General features: G+C 38.5%; 1 protein-coding gene across 2 annotated transcripts in view; it reads left to right on the top strand.

Moving 5' to 3' along the window:
- The window catches only part of CPQ (carboxypeptidase Q), a 147,853-nt gene that overhangs the window by 84,065 nt on the left and 42,232 nt on the right, over positions 1-21,556 (top strand). For both annotated transcript variants that reach the window (XM_050971477.1, XM_050971478.1), the window contains exon 5: positions 8,164-8,275. In XM_050971477.1, the coding sequence (XP_050827434.1) occupies positions 8,164-8,275 (112 nt within the window). The remainder of the gene's footprint in view (positions 1-8,163; positions 8,276-21,556) is intronic.

The following is a 21,556-nucleotide window of genomic DNA, read 5'->3' on the forward strand; positions in this document are numbered from 1 at the left end:
TTCCATCAGCATTCTTCTTGGGGGATTTGTAAAGTCTGTTTTCTTGAGGACAGTTGAGAGGTGGCTACTCAGGACATTTTAGGTCATCACAATGCTCTAAAGCAGTGCTAGTGAGGCAAGGTTATGACTTATGAGTGGTCCTCTAGTGTTCTTGAGAGGAAATAATATTTGTAATTTGTTTTGGAGAAAAATCTACTGGTTTTACAGTTTTAAAAAGGGAAGCTTGCTAGTAATGCCTAGTATCACTGTGTACAAGTAGGCTTTGTAAATGCTTCAGCAAAAGAAGTAGTATTGGATGTTAGTGTTTATTTTAGCTGAGATTAGTTTTGATATCTGAAAAAAGGAATTTCAAAGATAGAGCATTTGGGGACATTGCTAAATCTGTAATAATGTAGAATCCTTTATATCCTTGAAGTGAAAAATAAATAAATATATATACTCTAGATTTTACAAATTATCTACTATATAGGTAAGGGAAGTCTTCCTTTGATAAGTGTAGAAAAAAGAGAGCTTCTGTCTTCACATGAACTCAGATGCCATTTTAGCTTTCCTACAGGGGTATTGCAGAGATTCTTTGCTGATCTTGGGACTAGAAAAAAGCAGATAGAACATCTTCTTTATGCAAGGGTAAGTGATATTTCAGTGATACCTGATTTTGTTTAGAGGTAGTTACTGTGACAATTTTTCCTCTTAAAACCTCTAGAAGTGGGTTGAAATATGTAATTTTAAATCCTTTTTTTAAAAATAGACTATTATGAAGAGTGGTATTATTTCTGAAATGTCTCAGCTCAGGAATAGGAAATAAAAGATGCTGGAGGACTTAAATATGGAAATTCTAAGTCTTAAAATCCAACATTTAATCTGAAAATTGTAGTAATTTCAATACTTGGTTATCTTTCAAATGCTCATTTATTTTCTATGTCTTCTTACCTTTACTGCAATTCAGTAATAATTTCTTTTCAGACTAATTTTCTCCTTCACTGTCATACATACTATAAATGATACCAGCTCATTTACTACTACTAGTTATTAACTACTCAGTGGTTTTGAGATTCACTTCAAACAGGGAGGTTTGATTGCAGTACTTTCCAAGAACACTTTAGTTTCAATCACATCTACAAAGTAGAGATTCAACTTTATACAGTTTACTGTATGTTGTGACACAGGGGCTCTTTGAAGGTTAATCAGATTTTTAGCAATAATAGGGTTGGATTCTTGTGTGACTGAGTCACTTCTGTTTCATGTGCAGATCTGTCATTTAATCAGAAGCCTGAAAGTTAAGACTTAATACACTGCATATTAAGTAGAAAAGACAGTTGTTGTTTTAATCATTTTTTTTCCTTCTGAACTTCACTGTATCTTTAGGACTGTAAATTAGTTGAGACAGCTCAACTGATTATTTAAAAACCATTCCTAATGTGCGTAAAATCTAATAAAAGGAGCTGTACAGTGAAGTCATATTATTTGGACACCAAAGCTAAAACTAATTTGAAGAAATAGCCTTATATATACAAAATAAAATCCACTAAATGTGGTGGTGTTCCTGATTTACATGTAGGATTAATGATTTAATCTAATTGCAGTTTAACTGGGGCAGTTAGTGTTTTCTTAAAGGCAAATACAAAAACACACAAATCTTTGTAGCCCAAAACAAATATTTGGGGAAGGGCCAGATTAGACTGTCATAAAGAGTTTTAATCAATTTTTTTTTTTTACAACTGAATATCTCTGATACAGCTCCATGCTTGAATTTTGCTGTTGAAGTTGATAAAATTACACACAAAAGACTAGGCTTGTGTGTAAGCATTACTGGACAAAGTATTTTCCTTCTGGTAGCAATGCCCCACACATCTTAAAATACAGGAGAGTTTATATTCAAATATATGCATTATGTGTATATCTTACCTTGTGTGTTAGTTTAATCCCATGCCATATGTACTATGTTACAGTACTCAGTACTCTGTGTTGCTGATGGGCACTCAGCTTTGTCATCCTGTCTTCCTCAAATGTTGAAATGCTGAGCTTGAATAATGATAGTGTATACAAAATACAGTGTCCCAGCAAGAATTGTTTAAATTGTTATCTTTATAATGCAGTGCTTGAAAAGTTTTGGTCAAGTATTTATCCTGCTCTTGGAAGAGCTAGGTTGGATTCCAGAATGGAAGATGATGTGTGATGTGTTTGCTGCAGTCAGTGTGGTGCTACAGCAGACAGGATTAAAATTCTGATTGTTTAGGCTTTGGAAGGCCTTTGGTGAAAAAGCCAAGGGACTGATTTACAGAATTGTGCTGCATGATACAAATTAAATAACAATTATAAATATTTTAAAACTTGAGGAATGCTGGTTTGCATGCAGGAATGAAGTTCTGCCTGGACACAAAATATCAAGTAGGAAGAGTTGCATTTGTTTAGCTCTGTGACTTGAAGACAGAAAGGTTCAAGGTAGAGTAGGAAGAGAATGAGTCAGGGCAAAAAAAAGCTGTATATTTCCTTTCCCCCCATAAGAAGGGGGAGAGGAAATACAGTCTACAGATTAAGAAGTGCATTAAGGAAGGATGCTGTGAATACTGGTGCCAGCTTTGCTATGTGGGTAAGGAGCACAAATGCATGTTGCTTGGTGTTGCCATTTTCCCAAATATATTTGGAAGCTGCTACTGTGGATGATACTAATACATCCTAAAATTGCCATGCCATATTTACTACTCTATATTTGTAAATCTGTGTATATGAAGACTTTACTTAGTCATAGTTTTGAAAGCAAGTTCAGCATGATGGGCTTAAATTTAGTCCTGCTAGCTGTTTTACATGCCCACTAGTTAGGTACATGATATGCTGCCTTTCTTTTTTCCTTTATTCTCATGCTGTTAACACAGTGAAATGAAGAAAATCTCTAAGTCCTTATAAACTGAAGCCATCTGGCTCTTCATAGCTGTAATGCTATCCAAATGTGCAAATTACTAAAAATGCATTCCCTTATGCCTAGGAGCACAGGCCTGAATTTGGTGCTGGGTTCCTCTGTCAAGAGAAGCTGGGATCAAGAGTTTTTTAGTCATGGTTTATTTAGTGCCTTGAATTTTGTTGGGACTAGGGAGAATAGGAAATTGTAAGAGAATGTTTGTGAGAATAAAAATGAATAATCAGTATCTGGGGAGGGAGAGAAATTATAGGCAATTTTTAAATTGGAATAAATAGGGGATCCTAATTCTTATCTGACTTCTGTTTTCCTCTGATTTTGGTCCAAACACAAATCAACTTTATATACTGTTTATATGTTTAAAGTAAGTATTGCACAAATACCCCTGCATTGGCAGAGGGTTCATGCCAGGAAAATATCCAGTTAAAAAATGTAAGACCTTGTTTTGATACTTAGAATTTCAGATGGACTTACTTGGAAGCAAACTGGAAAAAGCGAACCACAAAAATTTGAGTAGAAATGTTTTTCATGGGTTTCCAGGTAATTGTGAACTGGATGAGAACACTGTAAATCTTTGTTACCTGAGGAAACAACTAACTTCTAGCATTATTTAACTGAAAATGTACATGAAGAGTTGAAAAGAAGTCGAGTTACAGCCTAGAGGACTTCACTGTTTAAGTTTGGTGTTTTGGCATACAGATGCTTGGGGCTTGAATGTGTCGTGACTAAAGCTGCTTGATCTGGTTCTAATATCCTGTTTAGTTCTTGGTCATATCCCATGCAGCACTGCTGGCTGGGGATGGAGTGCCTGGACAGGAGCCAGGCAGGAAGGGACATGGGGGAACTGACTGACAACAGGCTGAGCATGAGCCAGTGTGAGCCCAGGCAGCCAGTGGCACCCTGGCCTGTATCAGCAACAGTGTGGCCAGCAGGAGCCGGGGAGTCATTCTGCCCCTGGGCACTGGTGAGGCCACACCTTGAGTGCTGTGTCCAGCTCTGGAGTATGGTCAGAGGTTGGACTTGATGATCTCGAAGGTAATTTCCAAACTTACTGGTTCTGTGATTCGAGATCATCATTCTGTGGTTATGTGATCCTTTGTGTATGTGATGCTTGTTTAAGTTTTCTGTCCTCTTGCAAGGTAAGGTGCTCATTATCTTCACTGTCTGCTGGAGGAAGATGTAAAGAAAACTTGATGTATGAAAGTTATTACTATGCTTTTCTAAGAGAAATGTGTTGAAAGGCAGATTCATTCAATAAAAATCCTGTTTTGTGAACCCAAACCTCCACCCATGAAGTCTTCTTCATCCATGAAGGACAATGATGAAGAATCATTACTCCTCCATTACTCTTGCATTACCTGATATACATCTCTCTCAGGGACATGAAATACCTCTGCATGGTGGTTTTCAAAACTTAATACAAATGTTATTCTAGATTAAATTAAAGTATTGAAAATATTGCTTGTAGTTCTTTCCTAATGTTTAACATTTATGATCTGTAAGGTTGCATAGAAGAAGCCTTTGCTTTAACTAAAAATGGGATAGACATTTCTTAAAATTCTGTTTAATCAAGCAGAAGGTAGTTCACCTGCATTTTATGAAGCTGTTACAGGACAAATGCAATTGGCCTGTGTGACTACATATGGGATGGAAGATTATTTTTTAGTGGCATAAAGCATCCTGCTTAGAAAAGGATGTCATATGCACATGTATGTGAATGTGGGGTTCCTCTTCCTAATTTTCTTGTGTTTAGAATATTAATTTTTTTCAAAATATTTCAATATGCTTGACTGAAATGCTGCACATGACCTAAAGGCAGCCTGTAGAAATCATCATGCTGATGCAGAAGGAAATAGAATAGGAAAGATTAATCTTAAATTGCCATGTTGCATGCAAGCTGTCTTATTCCAAATTTATTTTTAGTCAATTTGGCAATATGTATTGCTGTGTTTGTACTGTCCTGTACAGTTGCTAGTGGTTTCTCTGCATATTTAAAACAAATACTTATACTTACAGATACTTACAAGCATTGCTTTGCAATGCTTGTGTTCTTCTGGTGTTTCTATAGGGTTGTTTTGTATAAGTTATTAGTGTCTGTGTAGATTTGGAGCTGAGAATCACATAACAGCTTTGAAAGCAATGTGGAAAATGCAATAATCATATGTCCTTGATAGCTTTAACTGCCTTTGTTATTAGCCCACCTATACAGAGTATTATAATGCTATTATTTTATAATATTACTTTAAAAAATATAGTGGTTTAGGCTGAATTTCAGAAATATTTCCATTCATTGCTGAGAGACATTCCATCTACTTAAAGACCAAGATAAACACAGTGGGTTTTGTTATTTTATAACTTTGTCTTATTTTAAGAATGTCTATGGCTATCAGCATGATCAGTGAAAATTTCATTTCAGCAGCTGCTACAAAAACATGGTAGTTTGAAAAAAACAACTGTTTTGAAGAAACTTTCACATAGAGGTACAATTGGTTGTATTTGTGTAATTGCTCTTGGCAATAGCTTCAGTAAATTTAAGTTGAAGTTCATCCATAAAATTAACTGACTTTCTCAATCCACTTGAACCTTGATCTGTTTTGGTGTAATGTTCTGGAGTTGGTGAAGAAGCTTTACAATTGGAGTCTGTAACCCCAAATGAGATTACACCATCTTCTTCTGATTCAGAATTTCCTGCTGGTGCAATATGTGTTGTTCCACAGAAATGAGGAGTAATTCCCTCTCAGACACTGTTGAGATTGCTCCCGGGGAACAGCGTTAGTGATGTATTCTTTCACTGCTAAAGAAAAGGCATCCTATTGTAAACTTAGTTGTCTCTCAATGAGGTTACAAACTTGTTCTAAATAATTCACTTCATCTTGAAGCCCTGTTTCCCAGGAGACAAGATAGTTATTTTCTTAAAACCAATTTTTGCTTTAAGAACAAAGAAGCCACATGATGGTGATTTTGAAGCTGTGGAATAGACGTCCTTTATACCACAGACAACTAGGTTTTCACTCAGAGCCTTTTCTGTTCTTTTACAAAATAATTATTATTATTTGTGGATTCCTTATTGAGTGGACTGTATTGAATCTGCATCAGTTGGCTGCAAGGCATGGTGGTGTTTGAGTTCTCTCCTGCATAGGCAGGTTGCAGTGGGGCTGCATGTTCAGAACACAGAGCAGAATTCATTCATGCATTGCCCTCACCACCAGCAAGCGTGAACATGTGCACAGTCCTCCCTCAGAAGAAAGCAAAAAGAACAGCCACAGTGAGCAATTCTCTTCTCTGCTCTCATTTCAGGAACATTTCTACTTCCAAAGCTGGTATTGCCTTTCTCAGATGATCTGGTTTCAAGCTATGTTGCTATTAAGTACTTCTACTGCAGGGCAGTATCCCTGGAAAATGTGCTGTTTGCAATCTTTTGTGTTTGCCCTTTGAGGGTCATGACATTAAATCACAAAATCACAGGAATACCCCTGAGAAATTCTGAGGCTTTTACAGAGGGGCCATCCATCCAAGTTTAAGCACTTTTGAAGGAGGGGACATTTTGGAATAAAGATTGCAGCATGTCTATTTTCTACCAAGAAAATGAGTCTGTGCTGGAAAGCAAACACATGTTAAGGCTGGATAACCAGAAAAGGGAGTTGAGACGTGAGAAGGAAAGAGTAAGTTGTTCTTCAGATTTTGATCACAAGCTTTTTCTGCTTCTAAGGCATGACTGTTCTGTTTCTTGTAACACACACTTTTATAAAGATCTCACAGTCTATTTTCTAAATTTAAAGTGGTTTGGTGCATTCTGGTTGGACCCATGGCAGTTCGATGGGTATGATTATTACTTTCTCGTGGCCTTTGTTTAATACTATGGGTATTTCAGTTATGTTACCTGAGCTTGTGTTTGGTTAGATGAAAAAACAGTGTTGTATGATGAGTACTTGATACTTTTTATCTTGACACGATAGTCCATTATTTTAATAACCAGTGAAAACATACTTAGATTTATCTGACATGAAGAAGAAATTAGAGATTTTCATGTTTGGGCTCCAAGTTACTTCCTTGCAATGTTTACTGCATACTTTACAGCATAGACTCTTGCCCTCCAGGAGTTACAACAGAAAAAATGCATTATGTTCTCATTTACAGTGCTAGATGAGTTGTCCAGTGGTGAGTGGTAGATGAGATAACATACCAGGAGATCCTAATCCCTTAGGGAGAAGAAGGTGGAAGAAAGAAACAATATTTTTTACATTTTTCTGCATCCCACAACTCGGAGACTTGCTCAACATCAGCTAACCAGAGAGTGAGAAGTATCCCTTTGTGTATGGCCAGTTCTGAGCAGAAAACAGATGGATGCTCCAGGGTCTCCTTCAGTTTTTCCTTACTGCTGAGGTGTCATAGGTTGAACACATCCTGCTCTTGGTTTTGTGCTGTTGTACCATTTTACCACACTTCCTGCTTGGCTCAGAGTTTTTGTCCCTCCTTGACCCTTCCAGGTAACCATAGATCCATCAGCCATTCAGCTCAAGGCCCAGCTGGGGAACTGTCACACTTGTGGAATTTGTCTGATGCTACTTGTCAACATTTGAAGGGTTCATATTTGAAAGTAGATGTTTCTGGACATGCCCATACTACTGTTCTCTACTGTAGTCACAAAACCTTTGCAGAAGAACCATCTGGGACTTGCTACCATGTTTTAAAATGTCCTTATGACTAATGAACTATAAAATATCTTGTCATTGTTGTAGCACATAGGGGATCCAGTAATAAATTAGAGGTCCTCTGTGACAAGTACCATAGATATATAATAAAACAAAAACCTCTGAGAATGATTCAGTCTACGTTCATATTTTTTCCTTATGCACCCAAAAATAGGATTAATCAAATTTCATGCCTAAGGGCTTAAACAGATGGAATATGAAAGAAAATCTTGCCAATCAGCAGTGCAGTAGTCCAGCATCACTGGAAAGTATGTACTTTTGTAATGTAAGAGATAAAACCTTTCACTTAAACATTTCTCACAGCTTATCTAGCTTCCCTTAGACAGTGGTTTAAAGTAGTAGAATCCTTAAGATTCTATAGATTAATATTCAGCAACTAGAGAACAATGTTTAATTTTATTTGAAATATTTCTTTCTTCCCATTCTAAATGAAAATGCCAACTTTGTGACAGAATCATTAAAATGCTTAAATTCTAAACAAAATTTTCTGATTCAGGATTTTCATGTAGATATGTTTTCTCATAACTACTTTTCCAGGTTGTATTGGTCAGTGGACATCTGGACAGCTGGGACGTTGGGCAGGGAGCTATGGATGATGGTGGTGGATCATTTATATCATGGGAAGCATTATCACTCATTAAGGATCTGGGTAAATCTTTAATTTTAAATATTTTTAATGCATTACATTAAAAATAGACATTTTGTATGATGTCTTAACTGGATTTCCTGTTTTATCTATGTCTCTGAGCACAAATATTCATTTTGTCACTATACCCCTCAAAACTAGTTCAAAACACTTTTTAGATTATTGCTACACTTTTCCTCCTTCATCAGATGGAATCTATTTTTCCTCCTTATTCCCTTTTTCCACAAATGTCACCTATGGTCAAGAGGAAAGCCCAGCATATTCATTAGAAACTAAAATCAGCTGCTGCTCCTGCCCTGGCAGCATTTAAACAATAAACTATCTTTCCCTGCTTCCCAGTGGAAGGATTTGTGCACTTCAACAATCTCAGTCTTTCTTGAAGAGCTCTTTGCAGACAAGCTCTGTCATGTGATTAGCTGCTTGCATAGTGCAGTCATGAACATCAGACATCCCTGTGAGTTTCTATTCCTTTATTTTGCATTGTTTGAACCTCTAATCTCTCAATTTCCCAGTTTTGGAATGATTGGATTATCAATCTGTAACCAAAACAAAGTGTGTCTGTTTAAATTTTTTGGTCTTTTAAAAGCAAACTAAATAGGATTCTTCTACAAAGAATTCAAGTGCACTCCCTCTTTTAGTGTTTTTTAATTTTTTTTTTTTTATGATGCTTGGAAAAGGAAAAGAAAGTTATTCTCCTGTGTTGGGTACTCCATTCCATTAAAAATTAGCTGTTGTGTATTTCTTAAGGGCAAGTACATGGTGGCATTGTATAATTTTTATTCACTGGGTTTCCCTTCACTCATGACTGAAATGCATGGCTTTCTTCTTGTTTAAATATGTGATTTCCTCTGGTAGTAGCCTGTGTGTTTGCTGTGCAACCTGTGGTGAAATGCTGTTCTCTCAGCTGGGAAATGCTGGAGCCTTTGCTGATGCCCTCAGTTCTGGGCAGCTGTTGTGTTCTGCTCTTCTCTTTGTACCAGTGTTCTGCAGGAACACAAGGCTGGGAGAGAGCTTCTGGGTCTTCTTAGCTGTAGGTAACCAAGGGGCCTTTCACAAACTGGCCTCCCTAGTAGATGGGTTAATGCATATTTAATATCTTAGGCATTTAAAATCTGACCAAAAAAAGGAAAAAAAGGACAGGAAAAAAAAAAGTGAAGATTGTGTGAGAAATAAATTAATGACTACTATTTAAAATAAATTCCACAGATTGTGTTTTGAATGAGCATTGTGTTTTGCACTGTGGAGACTTTGTTTGATATTCTTTTGGACCCTGATAAATTTAGTCTCACACTAGTTCACCAAATACATTTGAAATGAACATAAGACAACTCAGTTGACGATGGATGTGTAGAAATATTTCATTGTGTCCAGAGAGTCTTAAAGCCATGGTGCATTGTGTAGCTATAAAACTGTGTCAGCATTTACCAGAGTATAACTGACTTTACAGCTGTGGTGATATGATCCTCAAGCTGAAATGAGCATTCTGAAATAGGATTTCTAGAATGTTAGTTTATATTGTGCAGTAAGAAATAACACCAGTACTTCTGGCATGGTCCTTCGGGTTAATGAAAGCAAAATACTATTACACTATTAAAGCAGGGTTTTCAATGATGGTCTAATAGCATTTCATCATGATATCACTGTGACCCTTGGACATGCCTTAGGGACAGGATACAAATTATGCCTGTTAATTTGGATTCTGAAATTTTCATGTAATTCTTGAAGAATATTATAGTTTAAATGTAACTCCATATTTTCAACATAGCCTCCTCCCAAAACTGCTTAATAGCTATTGGCTTAAGACCAAATACATGAAATTAATTGAAAAATCATTAAAATTATGGTTTAAGATGGGTAAGATTTTATTTTAAGCAATAGTTTGTTTTCTTCCCTCAAGTAAAATTTTTAATTGTTCTTGCTTTTATTTCTAAGTAAATAAGTTACTTAACGTATTGACCTTTATACTTCCTCATATTTCCAGAATCTTCAGTGTTAGCGTTTTTTTTTAATTGAGGAAGCATTTTCTGTGCTATATTGGTATATTTTCTTCTTTTAGTTTTGTTTTGCTTTTGGGTTCTCTAGCTTTTCAGACACCATAATAGCTACATGCTCCCTACAAGGACATATACCAGTCCAGCACAATCAGAAGTAATCTTACACAGTTTTCAAGACTTCCAACATTTGGTAGCTTTTTTTTTTTTCCATTTCCATTTTGGCTTCACATGAATGTTGTTTCTTTTTGAGGGAAAGGCAACTACATGAAAGTCAGACTGAACTGAAACTGTTTTGCATTGTATTAGCAGAGAGTTGAATGCAAGTATTTTATTGATGTAAAATCCCATGTACACAATTCATAAGAGTAGTACCTTAAAAGCGTAGGGCCAATTGTGATCTGCTGTAGTTTTTGAGCACTGTTCAAAGTTATAACCATTCAGTTGGTTCTGGAAAGTAGAAGAGCTAACAAGTGGAAAGCTTCAATCTATCTGAATACTTTGCTTCTAATAGCTGTAATATCTCTCTGCTCATCTTCCACAGTGGGATGATGGGAAAGGGATACCTGCTGGTGGTGCCATTCCCTCTCATCCTTCTTCAGGGAGGAAGCACAAGCAGAAAATTCAGAGCAAATTTCAGCTTCTAGATGGCTACATTTCAACTAGGTGACTCTTGCTACATTTTCTGTGCAGCTGCAATTTCACTCTCAAAACATCCCCTTCAGCAGTGTGTAGTTAAACTGCAGTAGTTCAGTAGCAGCTTGTGCACCTGTTGGTGCCCATGCTGGCTGTAGACATCTCCTGACCAGAGTAAAAAGAAGCATTTTCCCTAGTACATCCATATCAAGTTCTCTGTATCAACTAAACTCTCATGACTGCTTGTTTGCTGGTAGCTAATCTCAGAAAAATTCACTAAGTAATGGTCATACTGACTATTGGTGTTCAAAGGGGTCTTTTCTTACCATTAATAATGAAGTATAATGAAGCACAAAGGAAAGAAACGCATGAATTAAATTCTTGAAGCTTACATATGCCACTGATAGACAAGATCTGTGGCAAGCTGCTTCATGGCTGATGTGCTTAAAAAAGGAAGAACTGGAAATGTTTCCACAGAAGTTGTTTATGTGAAGAAAGATGAACATTTTAACTGGTTATTATTCCTTATTCCTTTTACTGGGAATAAAGACATTTTTAAAAAGTCACTGAGGCAGTTTGTGAGCTGGTCTGAACTGGTAAACTCCCTTTCCTTCAGGGAAGCCAAGGCTGTTGTGATTAGCTGAGGATTTCTGATGCTTAAGAAATTACCCTTCTACACTTGCAGGCAGTGTCCATGGCAGTAAACTTGTGCAACGTGCAGTTTGTCTTCTGCAATGTCTGGCAGCAGCTGCCCTGCCCAGCCCTCTGCAGGCTTTAATCTTTTGATCTATTTTAACTAATTTTGATGGAGGCATAAAAATATTTAGAAAAGGCAGTTCTGCTATACTCTTCAAGTGGGTGACTGAGGGGAGATGGGCAAGTGCATTTATGTCCCACCTGATGAGAGGCAGGAAGAAGGCACTTTTATTCTTCTCTTAAAGATGCCAAACACCTGGTTACCAGAACACAATGTAGCATTGTGGTAATCACCAGTCTCTTTCCTTTTAATCTGTCTGCAAACTCTGTGTGATAGATTGCAAATATCTCCATGGCAGTATTGAGAACGTTATTTGGGATAATTAAGAGATGATGGGAAGACACTGGAGGTGTTTTAGAGAGGAAAAGCTAACAGGTTCCCATCATTAAGCTGAGGGAATCCATGGGGTGTTGGATGAGCTGTAATGTAGTGTGATGAGGGCCTTTGGAAGCTGTAGGAGAGACAGCATTCAAGCAAATTGCAGTTTTTTAGTTTTATAGAACTACAGCTGTGTCGCTAATTACAGCCTAGAAATCTCAAACCCAACTTGTTTTCAGGTTCCATTTATAATTCTAAACTTTTGTTAGTTTGTTAGTTTATGTGCAAGGCAGAGCATTTCTGGAGCTGGCCAATGCCATTTGCCTCAGCACTTTCATGTTGGTCCAGTTAGTGCTCTGGTGTTTGAAACACAGCTTCTCATGTCCCTGTCCCACACAAGGTGAGATAAAAGACTAAATAATCAGCTACACATAGAACATCACCATAAAATCACACAAAATTTATTTTGCTGCCATATTTTGTCATTGGTTGGACAGTTTGCAGGACTTGATCCTGCTTTGGATGTTGGCTGTCAGTTTCTGTGGAGGAGATATGTGTCCTCCTTTCCCACCATTTCAAGCCTGCAGCTCTTCTTGCTCAGGAGTCACACTTGTGCACTGGGGTTTGAGCAAGAAGCAGCTAGTTTGCATCCAATGGTTTCAGAGCTTTAGCCAGTACTCCCTCGTTGCTCCTAATCCAGCTGTGCTCCCACACTGCTTGGCTGAGGGGCATTTCCCAGCTGAGGCTGCAGGTGTTCTGCCATCCTCCAGCCTTGCCAAAGCCACCTCACACTCTAGTGCTGGAAATGTGGGCTTTCCATCCCTAAAGGGAGCTTGAAGGAACTGAATAATGACAATAATAGAGAAAGATCTTTAGAAGCTGGTTATACAGCAGTGTCAGGTTTCCAAACATGGTATTTTAAGTCTCCTAACAGCAGTAGGGAGCCTACTGGTGTTAGAAATACAGTTGATTTTGTCAGTGCTTTCTTCTGAAAAACTTCAGAAATTATAATTGTTATGTCTTTTTTTAATTAAAACATCTGGAATCATTTTTTTTCCTGCTGAGAAACTGATGGGGTTTGTTACTTGACACTACAGTCTAGTTTGTTTTCAGAGTCCCATCTCTGCTAGCACAGGAGGAATCAAACAGTCAACAGGTTCTTTGTTCACATCCCAGGTTTCTTTCAGCAACATTTACCCACAAGCTCTCTTTCCTTGTTCAAAAATGTGTTTTCTACCTTTTCCTGGCTATGTTTGGGTCTCTCTTGCTTTGTTGCTAGCCATCTCTTGGTGCCCTGCCAAGCCCAGAGGTGCATACCTGTCCATGAGCTACTGCTCAGTCTGGGGACATCTTCAGTGTCCCCAGAAGCCAATGGCTGAGCTGTGAATTTGTCAAATGACAAACCTTTCCTCTTTCTCTTCATTGCTTGAACTGCAGCCAGTGTAAGGAGCTGCCAGTGAATGCTATCTGCACCCCTGCTTCCACTGAAGTAGTCAGTGCAGACTCCAGGAAAGGCTTCACTCCAAAGACCTCCACAGTGATGGGTTGTGATGCAGAGTGAACAGTTCCCTGCTTGTGCTGTTGTGTTGTGCACTGAGCTCATGTTCAGTCATGTCTGCATACTGCCTCAGACCAGGAAATCTCTGCTTGGACTGTGCCTCAAAGTGCTTCTGAGAATCCTGTTCTTCCATGGAAGAAAACACTTGCTATGGGGAGCTGCCAGAGCCAGTGAATACCAGCAGTCAAGTAGATGAACAGGGAACATTTTCCTCTTTCACAGCCAGGGTAGGATGGTGATTGAGCTAGATAGCTGCTAGAGTAGCTTGATGAAGGAAGAATGATTGTTGACAAAATCTAATCCCAGTCATCACACCTTTTACAGAGCTTTCCTGCATTCCTAGACGATGATGAAACATGAAAAAGGGAGAAATGTATGGTGATAGACGATAGGTGCCATTTCTCTTCTTTGTCTATTTGCCAGCATTAAGCTAACTGGGGCTCCATAAATCAGCTTTCCTGTAGATGTAGGCACGGATCTGGCATGACCCAAATTACTGCTTTATAGGAGAAAGACACAGAAAAATACAGAAATGTTTTTAAAACAATGCATGTAAGAATTTTAAGGTACAGAGTTATTATTACTCATAAGGAGTTGATTAGACAGTTTTTCCCCTTGAAAACTTATTTAAAACTGAAATTGTAACTCTCATCTGAATTATACCCATGACTAATGCAACTGGAAAGCCATTAGACAGATTTTTGTACAGTTCACTGTAGTCTTTGTATGAAGCTACATTTATCCAGTCCAAATTCGCTGGCTAATATATGAGGACTAAAGATATGTGTTATTAAAAATATGATCAACAGAGTAATTCCTTTTCTGCTAGTTTAATTGAAGTCAAATAAATGCAATTTTAATGTGCTTGCAAAATATTTTGTTAAACATTTTTCTGAATTTCTTGTAGTGGTGTAATTGTTTGCTATCTAGGAGATATGTTGTGAAACATAATTAAATGACTACTTTTACAGTTTCTGGGTTTTCTTCTTTAATCAAATATGCCTGATATTAACTTATTGTTCTTACATTCTTTTCACTTTCCCAAGGCTGAGTGTTTTATTCTGACCTTCACATTTTCAATTCTGTTAAATCTTCTTGGTATGAAATATCTGCATATGCTGTTATACTACAAATGCATTTATTCCTTCATTTTAACATTTGGTTGAGTGTGTATTTAGCAAGTACTTAAATCTTCAATTTTCATACTGTGTGGACATAGCAGAGGGGCGACTACAAACATGAAAGGTTGCTAATCTGGTGGTAAATTTAGATATACAGCCCTCCTTAGCAATTTTGCTCTCTTTCTTGTGGATTGCTGCTTCTCTGCAAGATTTAATTTACCCAGAAAATTCAGGAAAAATCTGAGCTTTATATTATCTACAAAAATCTTTAAAAACCTGACAGTGCTATCTGCTGTGTGTTATTGGTTTTGTTTTCCAAGTCTCTAACATGGTTGACATGGTGAAGTGCTGAAATCCTTCCCAAATGAAGTAAGGGGCATCTTGTCCTTACTGTCATTTTTTTTTAAGGTATAAATTTTCAGTATGGAGACAGAAGTGTGCTGCTTCATTTTCTGACTCATCAGCTCTCAGAATAGCCTAACAGATTTGTTTTGTCATCAAAGAGTGGGGCAGCAGAGGCAGAATTCTGACCCACCTCTCATGAAGATCAAACCGTGACTGATATTTGTAATCCCATAGAGTGTGGGAGTGGGCCCCACATTGCATTTTCTACTCCACAGTTTGATGAGATCACAAATACCCTTCAGGAAGAATGTGTTCCTGAAGAGGAATAAAGTGTGTTTTAAACATGGACAGTGTCTCATTCCTTTTGTGGGACTCAGAGAACACATTTACAGGACCAGAGCTAGGCATGGGGTAGAGGAGTTCTCTGCTGACTCTGCACTTGGCTTTTTTACACAGCCAAGTTTGTGTTTCCTTTTCTTCTCCTTTTTTTCTTTTTCCTTCCTTTTTTTTGGTACACATGATTTGTAATGGCTTCATGACACTACACGAAACAGTTCTCAGTTTAAAACCCCATGTGCAGACAAGCACATTTGGCAGTACTTCTCATCTGAAGTGCCCCTCAGCTGTGCTGCCAGGTGGCAGGAAGGTGTCCACAGAGAAACCCTCTCTCTGGCACTGCTGTTGCCTGACTTGCAGCCCATAAGCACCAGGCTCTGGGCTTGGCTTCCTTCTTCTCTCCCTCACCTCCCCAGTCAAAGGGCTTAATACATGTTATTTTTAGTTACTAGACTTGCAAATCATTCACAGATTTCCCCTCCAGTCTTGTATACCCAGCTCCTTCCTTGACATTTCCTCTTGGATATTGCATTGCTTTTTAAAAATAAATCTATCTAAAACCTCTCACATTTCCCTTCTCCACTCTTCTGTAAATCTGCCCTTCTGTCATAAGACCATCAGCCTCCCTAAAAACAGAAAAAGAAAATTGCTTGTGTAATCTCAGTGTCTTGCTGCTCTGCTGTTAAGGCTGCCAGTGCTCTGCAAATCCAATCTTTCCCTAGGCTGGCTCACCTTGGGCACTGCCTTGCCCCTGTGCCCTCTTTGAAGGGCCTGTCCAAACAGCTGCTCACAGTCTGTGCCAGTGGCAGTCGTGTCCTCTCAAGCCCCAGAACATGTTTCTGAGCAAGCTGACAGCCCCAGGCGAGACTGAGCTGCAGTATCCGGCTTGGCTCATCCCTCCACTTTGATTTCCCCCTCCCAAGCCCCAGACCTGACCATTTTCTGTCTTCCTGCAATGCTTCATCTCTTCTGCTCCAGACCTCATTTCTCCTTACTCCAGACTTTCGACACTCAGAGGTTTACTTGCTTCCCAGTGCTATTTTTTGCAGTGCTTTGTCCTCAGTGCCACAAAAAGAAGCTATCAACAGACAAAAATCAAGGAGATTGCACTGCATTAGACTGGTTTAAGAAGAAAAGAAAGACAGTTTTCAAAGCTAAAAGCTGTTTCCCATGTCTAATTTGAGCCTCACTAGAGAATTAGAAATATGTTATAATCAAGGTTTAAGAAGTACTAAAAGGGGTTTTTTCAGCTGTTCTTTGCCTTGTTTTTGGAAGCTTTTAACTTCGAAGCTCTGCGAAGAAGAACTTGAGGATACTGATTGGTGAGACAGTGGACATGACCTGGCAATGTGCACTTACAGCCCAGAAAGCCAAATATGTCCTGGGCTGCATCCAAAACAATGTGGCCAGCAGGGTGAGGGAGGGGATTCTGCCTCTCTGGTCTCCCTTTGTGAGACCCCACCTGTGCTGCATCCAGCTCTGAGGACCCCAGAATAAGAAGGATGTGGACCTGCTGGGGTGAGTGCAGAGGAGGGCCATGAAGATGATAACAAGAGCAGAGCACCTCTCCTAATGAGGAAAGGCTGAGGGAATTGCAATTGTCCAGCCTGGAGAAGAGAAGGCTAAGGGATGACCCTGTTGTGACCTGAAGGAAGTGCACAAGATGAGGAGAGTCTGTTTAGAAGAGCATGTAGTGACAGGGCAAGGGACAATGGCTTCAAACTTAGAGGTTTAGATTAGATATTTGGAAGGAATCCAAATCCCTTGGGTGAGGTGGTGAGGCTGGTGAGGCACTGGCACAGGTTGCACAGAGAAGTTGCTAATGCCCCATCTCTGCGAGTGTTTAAGGCCAGGCTGGATGAAGCTCTGAGCAACCTGACCTAGTGAAACTGGAACTAGGTGATCTCTAAAGTCCCTTCCAAACCAAACCATTCTATGATTCTATGATTTTCTTTATAAAATCATTATTTGTCACTCAATTATAAAAAACAATTTCTTCTTAAATAAATGAATATACAGGCACTTCTCTGCATCAGTAGTTAGATCAATTGTTTAATCCATAGAGGGCTGTGTTTCTAACAAGAGTGAAAGCCAAAGTCCTTCTGGTTTAGAAGGAAGATTTCTTCTAGAGGAAGAGGAAGGAAGAAGTCTTCAGACGAAAAGTCTGGACATCTTCAATTAACTGTGTTATTACTATCATCCTATTGATTACAGCTTATTTCTGTATGTATATTCTTTGAAATTAGGCAGGGAAACATGTTGCTAGCAGTAAGAGCTTTTTCTCTTCCTTGCCCATACCACAGGATACATAAATCAGATATTAGCAGATTGCACCACTGTTTTTGATGATGAGCACTTATCTTCTTCAGCAAAATGTGGAATACTAGTTTTATTTTTATTTTATGCTGTAAAATGGAAATTCCAGGTATTTATGAGAAGTGCATGCATGACTGAAATATCTCAACTAATGACACTCAGGAAATCCCCCATGTCTAATCAGCTCCAAACTTGGAAAAGGTAGGGAGTGTAATAAGAATTAAATGTTAGCAACATCATTATGTATCTTAGTATTTTTTTTTATAAATACTTATAACATATTTTTGTATTAACACCTTTTAAAGAAATTCCAAGCCACAGGGTAACCAAGCAGAAAAGGCCATAGCTTATGTATATTCAGTGCAGCAGAGGACAATACTTGAGGATGATATATCTCTCTGTATATATCTCTCCCTAGTAGCTCCTAAATCAAGTACATTAGTGACTTAGGGTGTCACTAATATATTAGAAGTAAGAGAATATAGAGAATAATTTGGGTTGAAAAACATCATTAGAGGCCATTTAGTCCAACACCTCTGTAATGAGCAGGAACTGCTTCAACTTGATCAGGTTGCTCAGAGCCCTGTTGCATCTGACCTTGAATTTCCCCAGGGATGGGGCATCTACAATCTCTCTGGGCAACCTGTGACAGTGTTTCACTGCCCTCACTGTAAAAAGCATTTCCTTAGATCTAATCTGAATCTACCCTCCTTTAGTTTAAAACTTTTGCTCCTTGTCCTTATTGCCACAGACCCTGCTAAAAAGTCTGTCCCCATTTCTTGTTGATTCCTTTCAGTTACTGTAAGGCTCCTCTAAGGTCTCCCTGGAGCCTTCTCTAGTCTCAGCCTTTCCTCATAGGAGAGAAATTCCATCCATCTGATCATCTTGGTGACCCTCCCCTGGGCCAACTTAAACACATCCATGTCATCCCTGTGCTGAGGATTCAGAGCTGGATGCAGTCACCTGGTGAGGTCTCACCAGGGGAAATAGAGGGGCAGAATCACCTCCCTCAATTGACAGTGCAATTTATTCTACTTTATGCTCAGATCAAGGCTTTTCTAGGCCATTTATGCAGGGTCTTAGGAATGCCTTACTTCCTTGTTTTGCTTTGCTTGTGTGCACAGCTTTTGCTTTCCCTATAAAATTGTCTTTATCTCAACACACAAGTTTTTTAGCTTTTATCCCCCTGATTTTCTCCCTTGTCCCATTGGTGGGGGAGTGAGCAAGCAGCTGTGAGGAGCTTGGCTCCCAGCTGAGGTTAAACCTTGAACCTGTTAGTCTACTCACATCCATTTGCAGTTTGCTTGTATGCCTCATATAAGCTGAACAGATATTTGATTTGCTTGTGTGTGATCCCAGTGCCTTGATTTTTCAGGGAAAATATCTATTTTTACAAAGGTGAATGCTTTTATGGTTTTGTAAGCTGGTCAGTCTTAAAATGACACTGAAGAAGCCTGTTGGCCATCTACACACTGTCTTCTTAGAGAATATTTTATCTTTCTGATCCTCCCTATCAGTAAGGATTTAAGTTTATAAAGTAGGAAAATAGTTACTGAAGGAAATTTTGCGTTTATAGTAATATAAACTGATACAGTGTACTGATCTCTATTTGGATTTTAAAAGTATGATTCAAGTTTTCCTTCCTGACTTGTAGGCTATATTGAGAATGAAGTGGGTTTATTTTTTTGCTTTACATGTGACAGGCCATTATGATTTGTCTCTACATGTACAAAATGTTACATTTCAGTTTTGCTGTGTGGGAATGTCTCAATTCTGTTAAGCATGAGCAAGACATGTAGGACATAAAATTCAGGTCCTGCTGCTGTTATCTATGAATGTGGGCAATCTATGATGATTTGAAAGAAACAGAAAATAGAGTCAATAAGCCCTGCACATTGGTATGTCAGAAGTGTTTGTGGTACCCAAGGAGAAGGAAAGGATAGCAGCCACTCCAGCACAGAGGGAGTGTGATAGAGCAGGTGTCCTGCTGTGCTTGCTGCAGATGGGTCCTTAGTCATAGATTGACCATATCAATGATTTCATTTCATTCGTGATTCCACATGCCCACAGTATCTTTTATGCTTGAGATAAACCATAAGAATATAGAGGCTGATCACCAAAATGCTCTTTTGTGGTAAACTATGATTTTATTTCAGTTAAGGGCAAGGTGGAAGGGAGATAAAAAGATAATGCCTTTTTCTAAAACACTGGAGATTTGGAAATTCATCTGTAGGTTTTTTAATCTGATAGCCTCTTTCTTTTTAATACTATGTAATGTCATTTATTCAGAAAACAAGGAAAGAGGCACAATTTTATTTGTGTAACAGTTTTCCTTCATTTTAAAATTGCCTACCCACCCCTCTATATGTTGCACCCATCATAAAACCGTTTCCTAGCCCAATTGCTTTTTTATTCTGTCTTTTCAATATATATCTGGGCTGCAATCTGAAAGACTTTTGATTTTCTGAAGATGATACCTTGCTGAGGAACCAGTAGATTTTAAGAAGCAAACCAAAGTAGTTGAATTTACTTTGAAAAACTTTGTTAACTTGAATACAGTACTTCAATTATTTTCTAATAAAAACATGCATTGAGAATATTCTCAGCAATTTTCCTTCTGCATACTGGATTTGTTTGCTGTTCTTTGGCCAGATTAACTCTGTTTTTAATAAGAGGTAGATAAATAGTTATCCCTTTCAGATTAAGATAATGAAGAAATTAAATTTTCCTCTCTAGACTTTGTTTGTATTTAAAATAACTGCCTCCTTAGCTTATGTATTTTTATTTTTTTCAAGTTGCCTATTTAATTTCAGTAGAACATAGAAATAAATTTGCTGACATGAATCTGTCAGATGGGAAGAGCTGACACACCATGTCCCGGACTGGAAAGACCAAAGCTCAGCAGGGCTTTTTTATTTCCCCAGCTTCAATGGACAGATGCAGTGATGGGGGGGTAAGAATCTCCAATGTCTTTTCCACAAGTGAGCTGTGATCATCTCCAGCCCCTGGAGAGCAGGAGCTGAGGTTACAGCCTGTCTGAGCCAGCCATGAGGACACCCTGATCACTGGCCCCAGTCACCCTTAGGGCAGCAGTGGCAGACTGAAGCAGCTTGATTTTTGCCTGGGAGAAGCCAGAAGATGCTGCTTCCCTGTCTTAAGCATTTCCTACCAAAGCTACCCTTACATGCTTGGTGTGGTGGGCTGGAGATTGGGATTCACTTTGCATTTTGTGATATGACAAATAAACCTCCTTTTCCCACTTAAACTGCAGTGCTGCAGGAACCATCCTACAGCACTGGCCTCTATGTTTTATACCAGCACTCCTTTTTTACAGCCACCTCTTCTAACCAAGCTGCTGACACATTTTGTGTTATTTTGGGCTTAAATCTTTCTGACTTCAAACTGAGAGCTATTTTATTATCTCAAATTTACCTCATAAGCTATCTGACTAATTTGAAAAGCAATGGAGGCTCATCCTTTACTTCTGGGATTTAGGAGAGCAGGGAATCTACTGGGATGTGTGCCGAAGGTTGTCTTTAAAGTAATGAAGTTTGACAGCCTTTCTGTTTACAGTCAGCAGATCAACATTCAGAAAATATACCTTCAAACTTGTTTGCACTTTATGAAATATTAGAAAAGCCAAGCTCTTTTGTTCAGATTTGGGGTATTCCTTCTATATTCTGCCTTCAGTTTGGAGGATTGCTAGCATGTAGTTTCAAGAAGAAATGTGCAGATCATATTCATTGTATCAAAAGAAAAACAATTAATGAAGGTCAAGTCTATTGGCAGTCTTCATCCATTTCAGTTAGGAAATGAAATAAGTTTTGACAATGATACTGATATTATTTCTCTTCAGCACGATAGTGTGTGTGGTACTTTATCACTTGTGATAATCTCATGTTTTTT

The sequence above is a fragment of the Serinus canaria genome, chromosome 2, assembly GCF_022539315.1.
Source record: "Serinus canaria isolate serCan28SL12 chromosome 2, serCan2020, whole genome shotgun sequence".
In the NCBI taxonomy this organism is placed as follows: Eukaryota; Metazoa; Chordata; class Aves; order Passeriformes; family Fringillidae; genus Serinus; species Serinus canaria.